Consider the following 16,551-nt stretch of genomic DNA (forward strand, 5'->3'; position numbering starts at 1 on the left):
AGGACAGTCTTGAATGGCTCATGCCCTTAGAAATGCATAGTGGGGGAATTTATCGCTATGATGAGTGCATGCGTTTTGCACAGGAAGCATTTTTTCTGCCTTCCCCCCCTTTTTCAGTTGGTGGCTATAAGGAGTGGTTGGTGGTGACAGAATATAATTCACACCACGCTGACCTGGTGATGAAACTTCCTCATGGCACCAGGGGGTCCTTATGCACCGGCCCCTAATCCAGCTAATCCTGATGGCAACAAAATCATGAAAGTGGCCCCCAGTGACGGGCGTCTCCCCACACAGATGCAGAGGGAAGTTTCGGTGCGGGAGATAAATGGGGCCAGCGTGGTGTTCCACAGGGCCAGAGAGCCTGTGTGGGAAGGTGGAACTCGCATTGTCTTCTCGCCCATGCATGCTGAAGTAGGAGGCCAGTGAAAAGAGGCCTGGGCTGGATAATGGCAAGAAGACTGTTGAGAGCAGAGAGGTGATGTCAGCCCACAGAAGCTGGGAGAAGGGAACTGGGGTTAATGTTATGCAACAGCCTGAACGCCGTGTAAGCACTTGGGTTTTGTTGTTGTTACTTAGTTTTCTGTTTTTATTTTTTTCATGAAGACTTTGGGAGGCCCTAACTAAGCACTCAGAACTTGATAAACAGCATGCTCCGTTTGGTCCCTGAGTTCTGCTTCTTGGTCCAGCATTGCCTCTGAGCAAGCATGCTGCTCTGTGTCGACCCTCCCAGGCCCGCTCAGCTCCTGCGGGAGGTCAGGGCTTGGGTCTGCATCTGCTTGCTGGTAGTACTTGAGCATGCCAGGGAAATCACGTTAGGACCTGGGACAGTTCACCGCTGGGCACGTTCGCAATTAGGGATAGAGCAGAGCTCCACTCTGCTGCACCCTGCCAGAAGCCAGGCACCTCCTTGGGCCTGCAGGCTGTGACTTTGCTTGGCCTGTCTCTGGTGGGGTTGACTGCAGCCCTCATTTGCCACAGCACCCAGTGACCAATGAAGAATGGCCTCCCAACGGACGCACTGTCGTCTTGGGAGCTGTGGCTCTGTAAGGAATACCAGGTCGGGGAGCTGTGGCAGGCAGCAGGCCCAGGGCGGGCAGAGTGCTGGGTGACCTGATTGTGTCCGACAGGGCAAGCGGGCGGCTTCAGGGAAAGCCATTCAGAGGAAGCAGCCTGGGCAGGAACAGATGGCACCACAAACAGCTGGTATGGGGCTTGCAGCAGGCGCACGCTCGAAGTCTCCTGCTCCTCCTGCGTTTGGCCCTCCTCGTGTCTCTGGAGAGGTGCAGGGATGTGTCCTGCTCTGGTCTTGTTTCTGTGGTTTTCATCTCCCTGGGCTCACTTCATGAAGGCACATTCTCTTTGGGCCATCTGATTCTCGAATTCTCCTGTGGCAACACCCAAGGGCATGGTCCCTCCAGGAGAAAAACAGCCCAGAAGCTGAAGCAGCAGTTGGCTCATCATGAATAAAAGAGATGTGTGGAAGAGTGACTAAAAGTCACAGCCCAGGTCTTTGCAGACAGTTGCCCAAATTACTGAATCTTCCTTTTTATCAGTTTGGAAAATGAGCTGCTCTTAATAATTTTGCGGTTACATCCTTTGAGAGATTTGTACTTTTCATCCTCACAATAACTAATCGCAACATTGAAAGAAAGACTTGAAGCAACTATAGGGGGAAAACTCTCTGGAGGCTGAGAGAGTTCACTGGGCTAGGCCAGTGCAGGTGCTTGCTTGTGTAGACACAGACGCCATTTTCCTAATTGGGCTCTGAGTGGGTGCTTTTCAGGCTGAAAGGGTCGTTTGTTTTGACTGATTGACTTTCTGAGGCTTTGGGGAGAATTAATATCTTATCCAGATGATTGTCTGTTCCCAAGGCTCTGTATTGAGGCTGTTCATTCATTTCTTCATCTGTTACGCTGCATGCGCGTTGAGCGCCCGGTGCGCTGAGGTGAGTGGACAGCAGACAGTGCCTCCCTCAAACGACGTGGGATCTAGCGGGGAGAATCTTCGCTTGGTCCCTCAGATCGCCCTTATGTGGATCTCAATAAGCCTTTGCTAAAAGTGTTTTGCATGAATGCCACAGTCATCTGTTAAGCTCTGTGCGAAAGGCCGTGCTGAGGAAGGATGCAGCAGGAGAGCATCGTGAGGGGGACGTCTGTCTTCCATGGACTGGAACAGCATTGACCCAGAGCTGTGGGCCCCTGGGCGGAATGGTTTGCCACCTGTACTGGCCCTTCTTCACCTTAGAAGACTGTGCTTGGTTTGATTGGTGAGGAAAGGATCAGCAGAGCTTGCTCAGGAACTTCTTTGCAGAAGCGATGCTCTTCACCCTGCTCCTTCAGAGAATGGGGGTAAGCCTCAGGTTTCTGGAGAACAGGATGGCAAAATTTGCAGGTACTGAGGCTTCGGGCCGCCTGTTCTCTGTGCATCCTCGTCTCTCCACCCTTTCTAAGACAGGCCTTCTGGGACCAGGAGGAAAATGGCCTGTCCACTGCCACCCATGGGGCTTTGCTGAAAAAAACTATCTTCTCAGTGGCAGTGAAAAATCTGGGAGGCAATGTTGTTGTTCTTTAAATAGAAATATCAGCTCTTTGTCCTGTGTAATACTTCTGTGCATGCTAAAGGCTCTAGCCATGAGCTTACTATAGTCTGGGGTGTGGAGTTTGGCCCTCTCAGACTCCTGTCCCTGGCTGGCGCTCAGGAGCCACGAAGCTCTCAGGGCAGTGGACTCGGTTAAAGGTTCGGTTCTGCCTGCTGTCCGCTGGGTGACTGCAGAGGGCTCCTGGACCCAATTCCGTTGTGTGTGTGGACGCCTCCCCACACCAACCAGCAGTCCTCGGACACCAGCACTGTCTGCCTGGAGATGGAATCATATTCCACAGGTTAAGGATTCAGTCCTACAAGACTGCCCCCCACTTGAGATGCCACTTGCAAGCCCAGGTTGTTACCCATGTTTCTGACCAGCTGGCTGTAAATCGGAGGTTCCTGTGACCCCTCCTCGGGTCGATTAATTTGCTAGAATGGCTCACAGAACTCAAGAAAACCCATTTACTCACTAGATTACCAATTTATTACGAAGGATATTGAGGATAGGAATCAACAGCTAGATGAAAAGATACATGGGGCGAGGTCCTGAGCAAAATAGCTCCTCTCCTCATGGACCGTGAGCCCAGCACAGCAGCACGTGGACGTGTCTGGTTCCCCAACATGGAAGCGCTCCAAAAAGCATCAAGGAGCTGTCCTTTTGGGTTTTTATGGAGGCTTCATTACTAAGTCATAAGATTGACTAAGTCATTGGTCATTGGCAGTTTCAACCTCAAGCCCCCTTCCTCCCCAGAAATCCAGGGGCGGGCCTGAAAGTTCCAATCCTCTCATCACATGACTAGTTCTCCTGGCAACCAGCCGCTACCCTTGAATGGCACCCAAAAGTCACCTTCCTTAAGGGAAACTCCCATTTCACTGTTCTGGCTCTAAAGTGTTTTTTCAGTAACTGAGGAGAAGGAAACAAATATTGTAACAAAAGATGCTCCCATTGTTCTTATCACTCAGGAAATTCCAAGGGTTTTGGGAACTGTAAGCCAGGAACTGTGGACAAAGGCCAAATATATCTGAGAAATATATTTGGGTTGTCTGATTGACCAAGTATATAATATTTCTTATAAATCACAATATCGCAGTGATCTTGGGCAAGTCACCCTACCTCTGCAGCTACGTTTCCTGCTCTGTAAAGTAAGGGTGATGATACATGCCCGGCGAGAGATAAGTGGGTGGATGCCTGCTCAGCTCCTGGTTTAGGGTCTGGGAAATTTCACATACATTGTCAGTCCTCACACCATCCTACGAGGTTAGTAGTAGCATTTTTATCCTATTTTACAGAGAAGGTTACTGCAATCACCTGTATCAGGGGATGTCCCAAATCTCAGTGCTTCAAGTGGAAGTCCTGGGACATGGGACCCGGGTCTTCTGATCCCTTTTCTCATTGCTGTCGAGCCCAGCTCGCCCCATCTTGATGGGAGAGCGGCGCTCATTCAAACATTTATAAATAAGTAAATAATGAGTGTGAAAGGGCTTTGCAAATGGAAAGCAGCTCACAAGTATAAAACGTTATTTTGTGTCCCAGGATCCTGAGATAACATTTTTCCTGAGTCTTGATCAAAGAGGTTTTTGTTGTTATTCAAGTTGTGTTTGGGAGAAGGGAAAAAATAAAAAATATGAGGACATCAGAATGTGATACAGTTGCATGTTGGTTTTGGATTGAGCTTGTTTTTAATTTAGATCTCTACCAAGTAGCTTTCATATTTATTTTTCTCTTTTTGTCACATGGAAGTCTTTAATTATACATGTTCATTGAAGAAAATTAAGAAATAGAGATAAATCCAAAAAAGGGAAATGAGTGAATATTAGCCATAAGCCAGCACAGAGCAATAAGGGCTGTTCACATGGCTGTCAGTTTACCTACATCTGCGTCACAAATACTGGATCTTATGGTTCATTCTGCTCAGCAGTCAGAAACGACTATGCAGTATTTCATGAACATCTGATTATTTTTAAAATAATCTTGAAAATGGGAAAGAGAAGGGAGGAAACTATTTTCTTCAGACCGCGCCTGTAATTTCAGTCGCGTGAATGGCTTCTGGGGGCTTCCTCAGAGCACAGCTTCACACTGGCCATGAGAAGAAGCCAGCAAGATAAGGAACAGCTCTGAGCCTCATGTCACTCAGCTGTCGTTTAGGAAAGGCATTGGCTAGGGTAGCAAAAGTCAGGCGAGTCTGTGAAATTGCTCTGTGGAGAGGGGTTTCTGTGTCTGGTGGCTGGTCCACAGCACCTCGGGTGAGTACTGATGTAAGACTGCATGAGTGCCGTGCAGTTTATGACCCAGGTATACCCGAGAAGGAGCTAAGTCTGCCAGTGCACCCACGTCAGTGACACCATTACGGTCTCACCGAGCTCCTGCCAGGCTTGCGTTCTTTCTCTCCCGGCAACCAGCCAAACCTGAGGGCTTTGCAGTTACCGGTTCCTCTGCCTAGAACACTGTTCCCCCAGCTCTTCAAAGTCAGCGTAAACATGACTTCCTTTTAGGTCTTCCCGGGCCACTCCGTTTGAGGTGGCCTCCCCTCGCAGTAACTCACGTGCATCAGATCTTTGTTTCGTCCACGGCACCTGTCACGCCGCACGATGACCTTACTGGCTGGCTGGCTGTTTGTTGCCTGTTGGCTTCACTGGTCAGTGAGCCTCTCAGAGCAGAGAGCACCCGGTCTCGCCCACCGCAGCGCCCCGCTGCTCAGCAAGTAACACGCACCCCGGGTGCTCGCGGGACGAGGAATTGTGGCACGACTGTAAAGTCAAGTGGATGTCAACTAAACTTTTTAAAAGTTACTGAGTAGTTTTGCAGAAACATTCATATTTGGTTAAACATGAAATGAAATGTTAAGTAAAATATGGCCGTGTGGTATGTAAAAATAAATCAAATTTAACTGTACTAAAAAAGTAGGATACAGCATAGGTAGTTGAGGAAACTTTAGAATTCAGGGTCTTTCAATTCTGCTTGTTTGGTCCGCCCGTGATGATGAGCTTGTCTTGGTTGAAACCAGTTGTGACATTAGCAAAATACTCATATTTCTCACCAGAGCAAAGAGATAGAACAGTGGAAAGGTCTTCAATTCTAGAGACATGACAAATATACACCTTCATTAAAATATGTGTTTATTGAAGTATATATCTTAAAACATCCGTAAAGGTGACATTATGTAGTCCCTGAGGTGCATTTTCTATCTTGTAGGAAATAGCATCATTTCTGAAAGCCCCTGTGATAAAAAGACTTGATCCTTTGTGAGGCTGGTCTGGAAGAGTGTAGTCCAGGTTCTCAGCGGCTCGAGCCTCAGATTTGACTTTTATTTTGTGTACACCCTTCTCTCCCGTCATCACTTTGTTGGCCATAGTTCCAGGGGCTGCCCTGCTGGGGGCGGGTGGCATGTGCAAGGTGGGGGGTTCTGTGGTCCCACTTCGTTATTGGTGTTTGTTGTTGGTTTTAATTCACCTGAAGTTTTAAGCCTCAGTAAAGGTAAAAGGAAGCGTGGCTTTGTAAGCAGAATGAGAAATCGTGTGCTGTGCCGGTGCCTGAGGAGGCAGGTGGAAATGCTCATGATTTATAGGTGTGGGCCCTTGATGTTGTGTAGCCAGATAAAGCAAGGGGTGAGCTTTTTTTCAAAAAGGCTATTTGGAGCTCCTTGGTGTGTAGCTTTTCAGAAGTGACCTCCGGACTGACAGTTGGCCTTTTAGCCTCAAACAGCTTTTCTAACTCTAGAGTATATGGATTGAGTGTCATTCAGCTCACCAGTTAATGAGTTGAAATAATGCATGGTGATTCCTGCCTGGAGAAGCCAGACCCTGCCTGCAGGCAGCTTTAGTAGGGCTCCTGAAAGGCCTGTGGCCTTACCACAGTTCCTCCTCCAGGGGTTTCCTAGTTTTCCTGTGGCCTTGCTTTAACTCCAAATTGATTACAAGGCCTAAGCAATTCCCCAGGGCGTTTGTCAAAGTTTTCTGCACAGGGAGTCTTAATACTTTTTGTAACCAAATTGGTTTTGTAATGAACCAATTTCCCTGTCTCTTCCCCTCCCCCTTTCTCCCTTCCCTTCCTCTCCCCCGCCCTCCCCCTCGTCCTCCCCTCCCGCTTCCAGTCCCTCTCTGACAGGCACAGGATGTTCAACCTCACCTCACAGAGTTCCCAGGTGGCCTTGGCCATCCGTGTGAACCTGCTCAGAAGATCCTGCCAGTCTGTGAATCTGGACTAGGTTTCCTAATGAGGGCATTATTTGCTTTTTAGCCTGCCCCCTTGTTTATAAAATATGCCAAGAGAACTAAACAACCCGCCGTTCCCAGTACTTACTTACTTGCCCCAACCAAATGTTTATGTCCTTGAATACTAAACTTGGAGCAAAAGGGTTCCTCCTCATGGGAAGGCTTACGGGACCGCTGAACCTTCTCTCGGAACTATAGCTGAAGGCCTGTTTTGGGTCAGCATTCAGCGTACCTGGGACGAGGAGCTGTTCATACTCACGTGCTGGCCTTGGAGTGTGTGCGGGGAGGGGGCTCTAGGATTCTCTTTCTGCCTGCCCCCCTCTCGGCCCCTTCCCCGGGGCCCCTTCCTCCTGACCTGGTTGGATCAAAGCACCCTCTCCAGAGCTTCCCCTCGCTGGGGCTGTTCCCACACACCTGCCCGATTGAGAAATGAACCTCCCTTCCCACCACACATCCCAGCCAGGGGCAGCCCTCTGAGCCCAGCTTGTTCTAAAACCACAATTGAAACACAACCCAGGACCTGAGGAAGGAGACGAAAAGGCAGTTTGCAGTAACAGTGTCACTGCACCTCATTGCTTTGGCCGGCCTGCTGGAGAGCCGGGTGGGTGCTGGGGTGGGGGTTCTGGCCTCAGCAGCAGGCTCCGAATCCCCTGGGGAGCTTCTGGAACACAGGCTGCCTGCCCCCAGGCACCTCAGAACCTGGTATCTGTGTTTTCTGGATGCTGACCAGGTGAGTCTGATGGAGCCAGGTTCCAGGACCTGCCCATAACAGCCACGGCTGATCCACTGGGTTCCTCTCAAGTGGGATTTCCTCGTGCACATCTAATATGAAGCACAGTATTTATCTTCTCCTGGCACATTTTGTGCTGAATACTCTTTTGCCACCTTTCCTATGTTTCTTTTTAAACAGGGAGAAACATTTCCTTGTTACCTTTGCCAGATTATGCAGGAGAAGAGTGTAAATTGAAGCCATTTATCTTGAAATGAGCTGCAGGGGCACATTGTTTATACAAGTGAAAGAAATTGTAATGGAGCTGTTGGGTCTGGTCTGTGAGGAAAAGGTGTCTGAGTTTTCGCTCCCCTCCCCCTCTGTCCATGTCGGGTGTGTGTTAGAAGGTGCCCGGAGCACGCGTGCATTAGGTTTACGTATGTGGCAGTCACAGTTAATAGGTTTGGTATTTTTTGTATGTTTGTTATTGGTAAAGTTAACATTGCCAATAATATTAGAGTAAATGTTAACCCCCAAACATCAGCCACGCATTCTCCTCACCAGACTTCATTTATTGCCTATCCTACGCCTCTTGGTGGGGTAACAGAATGTGAATTTGTGGGTATTTTGCTGTTCTAATTGATACCTGTATCTGTTTGTTAGTTGGTGGACGAGTAAGTCGTGAGTTAAATTATACTCGCCAGAAGATTGGAGAAGAGGCTATGTTTAATCCTCAGCTCATGATCCAGACCCCGAAAGAAGAAGGTGCTAACGTCCTGACGGCAGAAGCGCTCCGACAGCACCTGGACTCGGCGCTCCAGGCCAGCCGTGTCCACGTGTACATGTACAACAGGTGAGGCCGAGGGGAGAGGCGGCTGGTTCAGACCCTTTGTTCAGTAAGTAAGGCTGCCCTGGAAATATACCTGGAGTTAGTTCAGATAGTTTCTTAATGAAATGATCTTTTAAAAAATCTTGGTTTGTTTCTAGAGTTTGGTAACAAATCAAATACTTTGTAATATATTTTCAGTAAATACCCAAATGAATGTGATCCTTCAAGGAGCGACGTGGCTTTCAAACACTTCTTAACTGAGTGGTTGGTGGGAACAATTTATTTTTCACAAGAGAGATGAGGAAATGGCAGTGTAGACATATTCAGTTGCCAGGGAGAATGAGGGGAAAAAAACCATGGAAATCTGTCCTTGTCCATCCACTCTCCACGACCGTCACTGGGTTGGCTCTAAGACCCTTCTAGCTGGAGACAGAGTCCCAGGGCCCACGGGACCTGGGAGAAGGCAGCTCCCTTCGGCGTGCTCTTCTTTTTTCTCGGCGTGCTCAGTTTCAGATCACCTGTGCTGTTGTCCTCAGGACGTCCCAGAGCAAGAGCAGGTGGATGTATGTATGAAAGGGCTCCGAAGACCGTCAGGAGAGGTTTCAGTGCTTTTGTCAGGTCAACGTGGTGGAGAATGCTTCCCCCCCAAAACCTGCCCAACTGCCCCTTCCCGTCCCCCTCCCTCGCCCCCCTCGCCCGTCCACAAGGAGCTGGAGGGGAGGCAGCAACCCAGTGCAGTTCTGCAAAATTTTCAAGTGGAGGCCCCATAAGAGCCTGGAAATGACTGTCCCAGGGCCACTGTAAACATTTCCCATACATTCTTAACATAATGGGACCCTTCCTTGAGAGGGCTTGTCACTTACACACTTAAGGAGATGTGAGTGTCTGTACAATGACATTACACTCTTAAGCTAAGATGGAACCAGAAAACTTTTATGTATTGGAATGATGAACTTTAAAGAACATCTAGTTCAACACATCTCATTTTTTAGGTGAGAAAACTGAGAATTAGATTAGTTAGAACATTTGTCCAAATTCATGCAGTTATTAAATAGTAGAGACAGGTTTGAAACCCTTTCTTTGGGCTGCAAGCCCAGTGGCTTTTCTAATGCACAGCCATGCCCTTCTCAACGAGCAAGTGGAAGTAAGAGTTAATTGATGAAGTGATGTCGAGAACCTACTCATTCTAGATAGTCTGTGTTGATGCCATGTGGAATGACAATATAAACATGTACGTGGATGGATGGATGGATGGATGGGTACCTGGGGCCCTGCTCTCAGGTGCTGACAGTCTAGCGAGGGAAAGGACAGATGTCAGGACAGATATGCATGTAGACATCCAAACACAGGCAGTCCCACTGCAGGCCCTCCAGGTTTCAAGCAGGAGATCTGACAGCAGTGCTCTAGAGTTCAAGAGAAACAGGTCATTTTCAAGAGGACTGGTCACGGAAAGCGTAGTGGGAAGGCAGCGGTTCGGTGGGCGCTGCGGGATGGGGGGGGAGGTTCTCCAGGGAAGGGGGCACAGTCCAGAACACGTCTTTGGGTGACCAATAAAAGAGAAAAAGGAGACAACAAAATAGAGCACTTTAGAGAGAGTTTATTTTGATTTTTTTTTCTGTTGGATTTCCCATCCCCACCCTTTCCAAATCTCCTCTTTTTTCGAGTTAGGTTTATCTTCCTAATTTTACGCTCAGAAAGGCATGGACTTATATAGCACCCTTTTAGAGACAGCAGAACTCTGCAATAATAGATAGGTAATGGAGTTAATTGTGGATCCGGATATAGAATGTCATTGCTATAGGACAAGTCTAGGGCACTGTAAGGTGGGAATCCATCTCCCTGGCAGTGTAGTTTACAGCATTTGTGGTTAAGAGCAGGAAAGCTCGTTTTGAACGCTATCTGTTAATGAGGGCATTATCTACCAGTTAAAAACCGTCAGTAATATTTCCCCACCTGAATATGTGTTAACACTTTATAAACCTTACTAATCTAGTCCCCGCTTATTTTGAATTTGTGATAATTCAACTCTGAGTTATGTGCCCTGAAGTTGTTTAATGTATGTAGAAAAGCAAATTAATGGTGTAAACAAGATTATTGGGACAACACTTAAGAAAACAAGACTTTTCAAGTACTTGGTAGCATTCATTTACATAAACACCCACATGTTAATTACGATTGAGTGTTATCTATTCATTAGAGCGAGCTGGTTGAGGGTCTGCTTGGCAAAGCTCTGCTCGCTTTGACAGATACTTAAAAGTGGTCGAGATTGTCCTTCTTTCTATATGTTCTTTGGTTCTGATTTCCTTACTTTATTACAACGAGAAATTTTTGTCTCTGCTTTTAATTTTAATAGGCAGTGGAAATTGGAACATTTGTGTTATAAATCCGGAGAACTTATCACAGAAACAGGTTACATGGATCAGGTATGGGTTTGTTTTTGTTTGCAAAAAAATTCTCAGGAATTCTCAAAAACACCCCCGTGGTATGCGGTAGCCTAATGTGTGGCCTATTCTTTTTAACTTTGACAGATAATAGAGTATCTTTACCCTTGTTTAATTATTACACCTTTGGACTGCTTCTGGGAAGGGGCGAAGCTACAATCTGGGACAGCATACCTACTGTAAGTGTGGGATCTTGTTTTCTGATGCCGGTGATTTCTAAACTTTAGAACGTTTCTGATGTTACTTTATCATTGTTTATTCTATTCCAGTTTTGAGCAAGAAATAAGAACATTGAAATTCCATGTGCATTTTTTGAGTAAATAGTTGGGGGAGAGAAGACTTCAGCAGAATGTTTTTCCTCTTTTAAAAAAAGAGTTCTGTAGGCATCATTAAATTTCATTCACTTTTACCAGTCTATTTATATGCAAATAAATGCAAATTATTTGGAGTATGTGTGATTTTTAACTCTTTAAAATGTCTGCAGTTTTGCAGACCAAGCACTTTCATAGGTTTAGGTGATTTTTTAAGGAGAGAACTTGTTAGCGGGTACATGTCAGAAGTAAGTATTTTGAGTTAAACTTCAAGATCTTCTTGTGAAGTGAAATGCTAGCCTTTCTTTGGATCACATTAATGACGTTTGCCGGGGAATCTGCTATCAGTGAAGGCCGTGGTGGGGAGGCTTCACAGGTTAGCAGTTGGGTATTACATATACTGCGTCGTTTAAGGAATAGTTGTTAATCAGTGTAGACATTTTCAGTTAATTGTGCGAGAGTTAGTGCTTGGGTTATTATTTCTGTCCTAGCTTGTACATATCTGCAAAAGCAATTTGGAGTGGCCATACCCTGACCTTCAGTGTACAGTTTTAGATGGGAAATAAGGGGTTTTGTGTTTTCTGGTTGGGAGATTCTGAATAATGACTTCAGCCTGGGTAAGCAGCTACAGTGTGGTTTGAACCACATAACAGGCAGCCAAAAGCCTTTCTGGTCTGTCAACAGCACAAATTCAAAAGTGAATGTGGGGGGAAGTGGCCTTGATGGCGGTGATGGCAGAGGCGGCAGGGGGCTTGCAGGCTTGACTGCCAGTCTGTCAGAGAGAGCTCATAAGTATGGGATTATTAAAGGTAATGGAGATCAAATATTTTGATTGATGACATTTACAAAGCATTTATTAGGCTGACAAGTGTTAATTTGACTTTGTGATTCCTTCTCCCTCCCTGCCCCCCTTAATTTTGAATCTCACTCTTCTGCTTAGAAGCACCCATTGGCTAATTTCGTTTTTAGGTATTAGATACGATATATCTGCAAGGCAAGATTCTTGGGTGCCTTCGTTAATTTACAGCCTCTCTGTTTGCGATCTTCATTCATGAATTATTTTCCTGACTTAGGTTTTCATACAGATACCCCTGAAAGGAGCGTGTGTTTCTTATGCCAGGGCCCAGAATTGAGCATTACCAGAAAGCCTCATGCAATCCAGATGCGATGTGTGCAGTGTTCTCGTGACTTTACTAAGGTTCTGGGAGCCTCTTCATTTGCTCACCTCCTAATTTCTTTCACAGAGGTAAGCCTCCTTTACAGTGGACAAACTTTGACCCTTTGGAATTCCTAGAAGAGTTAAAGAAAATAAACTATCAGGTGGACAGCTGGGAGGAAATGCTGAATAAGGCTGAAGTTGGTCACGGTTACATGGACCGGCCCTGCCTCAATCCAGCGGATCCAGACTGCCCCGCCACAGCCCCCAACAAAAACGCCACCAAAGTGAGTACAGCACTGATTCTCTCAGGAGGGACAGAGACGAAAACCTGATGGTTTTCCCCATTTTTAGTTCTATTATTTTAATTTTTAAGATTTCATTCTCAACTTTTTTGTCCATGGAACTAAATTTGTTTATGGAGCTAAACTTTGCTGTAGGATTTGCCATATGCCTCTCATTAGCCTTGTTATTAATGTTCTCTCTGAAACAAACAAGCCCTTAATGCGCTGGATTTTAACAAGGCATGTGACCTGCCTACTAATTCTCGTCATTATGTGGCTGTCTTTTATTTTAGCCTCTTGATATGGCCCTTGTTTTGAATGGTGGATGTCATGGCTTATCCAGGAAGTATATGCACTGGCAGGAAGAGCTGATTGTGGGTGGCACACTCAAGAACAGCACTGGGAAGCTCGTCAGGTAACCCGACACACAGGGAAATCCAAGCCCTCTATGTCTTGTCCTTTCCTCCGAAACCACTTCCCTTCTGACATCTCCAAGTGTATTGGTGTTAATACACAGCTGTCACCCTATCTAGCTGTGTCTAGTGTAATCGAATCTTAGGAAACCTTAGTGGACCAGACCAGCTCACACAAGCACCTTGTGGGGAAATTTTCCGGAGCAGATTTGTCGTTTTCATCAAGACTGCAGTGAGTCACTGCAGGGTTTTAGAAGATCTGCCAATTATGTAGAAAGTCGGGACAAGTGTGAAGCAGGTGAAGATATTGGTCCTAGCAAGTAAGCTTGAATGATGTGAGCTAAACTCCATTACAGACTGTCAAAGGAAAAGACCAACAAGTGATGGCTAAACAAGAGTTACCCTCATGCCCTCCTGGGCTCCGCTCCATCAGGTGTCCGGCTCTCGGCCTGAGGTCTCTCCCTCGGGGAAGCGGGCGGCTGGGATTTCTGCACAAGCGGGCGAGCGGTGCTGAGCCCAGCGTATCTGCTCAAGTTATCTACTTCTCCACCCTTCCTGTTTCACTGAATAGAAACTGAGAAAGGAAATTGCCTATTAATTTAATTTGGAGGTATATCTGTAAAAAGTTTGTCAGGTTACACCTGAAATATGGTGCATCAATCTATTAAATAAAATAATCGTCTGGGTCCCCTTTCAATGGGAGCATGTGCTCCTATGGAAGGACAGAATGGCTGTGGGTGAGTTAGGGGCTCCGTCGGGGTTTTCTGCACTGAAAGCTGCTTCCCGGGGATGCTGATGTTGCTCCTTGTCACCCCGCTGCAGCGCCCACGCCCTGCAGACCATGTTTCAGCTAATGACCCCAAAGCAAATGTATGAACACTTCAAGGGGTACGAGTATGTCTCGCATATCAACTGGAATGAGGACAAGGCTGCAGCCATCCTGGAGGCGTGGCAGAGGACCTACGTGGAGGTAAATCACTGAGGTTCCGACACCCACCTTTGAAGCTCAGTACAAACCCCTTAGTTATGAAATAAATACTTCATTTTAACAACTTTTTAAAACATTTCTTTTTTCATTAGAATTTATTTTCTAAACGGATTGTAATTCTGGGAACTTGGTGGGATGAAACCTTTTCTTTCCTTTACTTGATATTGAAAATCTTAGTATCTTGGCAATGCTAATTCTAATTGGGATGCCCTGAAACATTCTGGGTAACCAGTTGTGGGCTCCTGAGCTGAGGCCTAACAGTGTTTAAAAAAACACTTGGTTAGGAAGAAAAGGTGTCTGGAAAACATTAGCAAGGCATAGAATCTGTTCACAGCTGCAGTCCCCTTAGTTAGGTCATGTGACAGGAGCTGGCCTTTGTTTCCCAAGCAGTGACCTCTGCTGAGCTGCATGTGACCTTTTGAAAGTGGCCAGCAAATGAAGGGGGGAGGGGTCTGCGTAAGAACGAGTTGTTTTGGATGAGGGGGACCGCAGATCCCTTGTAGGGTGATGGAGAGAATAGCCAACTGAGGCTAAGAGTAACGAAAGCGTTGGGGTGAGCTTCAGTCTCGCCACTCACCACAGCCCCTCCTGCTCACCACAGCCCCCCCTGCTCACCACAGCCCCCCCTGCTCACCACAGCCCCCCCTGCTCACCACAGCCCTACCTGCTCACCACAGCCCCCCCTGCTCACCACACCACCCCCTGCTCACCACAGCACCGCCTGCTTACCACAGCCCCCCCTGCTCACCACAGCCCTACCTGCTCACTTGGTTAGCCATAGCCTTCATTGTCCCAGACCCAGGGTCATTTAGTGTTAGTTCAAGTTCAAACCTAAAGCATGTAGAACTCTTTCTAATGCATCATGAAAAAGTGGGGGTTGGGTGGAGGGGACGTGTCCCCCGAGGTCTGTGCTATTGAAACTCCTTCAAGCTTGAATTCCATTTGGGACTTGATCCTTATGTTGTGACCACAGGTGGTTCATCAGAGCGTCGCTCGGAACTCCACTCAGAAGGTGCTTTCCTTTACCACCACCACCCTGGACGACATCCTCAAGTCCTTCTCTGATGTCAGCGTCATCCGGGTGGCCAGTGGCTACTTACTGATGGTAACAATCAATTCAGTTCTCCTGGGGAGTTTTGTTGTTTTTCAGTTTTTACCTTTCCATGACCGCTCCTGCTTTTTAACTGCTCTTAACACACACGTGCATCCAAGACAGAGAGAGCTCGGCTTCATAACGGTTTAGAAAGTGGTCGTTTGAAGCATTTGTACCCATTTGCAGTTTGCCCATCTTTGACTCATAGCATTTTGTGTGATGTCTGTAATGTAAATTGTTGTATAAGGATTTAATAAGTTCTGCCTTTTGATTTGGGTGACGGGTGGGGGAAAACATTAGAATCCTTACACATTCTAATGTTTGGCTTTTGTTTGTGTCTCCCCCTCCCTTTTCTCCCCCTTCTCCAACTGCCCTCCGTTCCTTTACCTGCCCCCTCCCCACTGTTCTGCTTGCAGCTTGCCTATGCCTGTTTAACCATGCTGCGCTGGGACTGCTCCAAGTCCCAGGGTGCCGTGGGGCTGGCTGGCGTCCTGTTGGTTGCACTGTCAGTGGCTGCAGGATTGGGCCTGTGCTCATTGATCGGGATTTCCTTTAACGCTGCAACAACTCAGGTACTAAAGGAGCCATCCATTCGCTGTTTGTCAACAAACACCTTTCCCCAGGCTCGGCCCAGCCGGCCTTCTCTGTGTCCATGGCACGTAAGGGGTCTTCCAGCCTTTTCCACAAGGATGCCGCATTTCTCAGGGGAGTGCCATCTCTAAATAGACCACTCGCAGTGGGCAGAAGATCTGAATGGGCTTGTTGATTAGTAGAGAAGCTTCACTTATCAGTGGAATGTAGACCATTAATTGGAGCAGTGGTTCCCAGACTTTAGTGGGGGTTAACGTCATCACTGGAGGGCTTGTGAAAACTCGGACATCTGGCCCACCCCTGAGAGCGTCTCATTCAGTCAGTCTGGGGGGCAGGGAGTTACCAGCGGCACTGGTCGAGGGCTCACACGCTCTGGGAACCGCTGCTTTAGATGGGTTAGACCCCTTCTCATTTGTTAATGTTGTATGTGGAGCTTAGAAATACAAATGTACAAGATCGCCTGTGAGCTAAAACTGCTAGACTCTAGGGATTTAACTGTCAGATGAAGCTAAGCTCTTCGCCATGAGTTAATGTCAGCTGTCCTTTGGGAGGCTGCTGGGGTGCTGGCAGCACCGTTTGTATAGAGCTTTAGAATGATCAGAAGTGGCCCTCACCTGTCTGATACACTGTGCTTCTTTTTTTTTTTACTGCAGGTTTTGCCATTTCTTGCTCTTGGTGTTGGTGTGGATGATGTTTTCCTTCTGGCACATGCATTTAGTGAAACAGGACAGAATAAAAGAATCCCTTTTGAGGTAACAGAAAAACAGAAGAAGAAAGCTTTGGGACAGCCAAAGCCCCCTCTGCTCCTGAGTATTTGTCCTTTCATTCCTCTCAATCTGGCCCAGTAAATATTTTAGTCCCAAGTCAGATGACATGTTACTGGCTCTGAATAAGCAAAGTAAGTTAGAAGAATCTCAAGACACATTCCAAAGGCCATACTT

General features: G+C 47.0%; 1 protein-coding gene across 5 annotated transcripts in view; it reads left to right on the forward strand.

Annotated features, from left to right (window-relative positions):
- Positions 1-16,551, forward strand: part of PTCH1 (patched 1) — a 66,861-nt gene that overhangs the window by 21,004 nt on the left and 29,306 nt on the right. For 4 of the 5 annotated variants that reach the window (XM_044756574.2, XM_014856927.3, XM_044756575.2 and 1 more), the window contains exons 3-11: positions 8,168-8,357; positions 10,687-10,756; positions 10,862-10,953; positions 12,330-12,528; positions 12,819-12,940; positions 13,761-13,908; positions 14,900-15,031; positions 15,436-15,591; positions 16,264-16,362. In XM_044756574.2, the coding sequence (XP_044612509.1) occupies positions 8,168-8,357; positions 10,687-10,756; positions 10,862-10,953; positions 12,330-12,528; positions 12,819-12,940; positions 13,761-13,908; positions 14,900-15,031; positions 15,436-15,591; positions 16,264-16,362 (1,208 nt within the window). The remainder of the gene's footprint in view (positions 1-8,167; positions 8,358-10,686; positions 10,757-10,861; positions 10,954-12,329; positions 12,529-12,818; positions 12,941-13,760; positions 13,909-14,899; positions 15,032-15,435; positions 15,592-16,263; positions 16,363-16,551) is intronic. The other variant, XM_044756573.2, reaches the window with a different exon arrangement.

This window comes from Equus asinus, chromosome 23, assembly GCF_041296235.1.
Source record: "Equus asinus isolate D_3611 breed Donkey chromosome 23, EquAss-T2T_v2, whole genome shotgun sequence".
In the NCBI taxonomy this organism is placed as follows: Eukaryota; Metazoa; Chordata; class Mammalia; order Perissodactyla; family Equidae; genus Equus; species Equus asinus.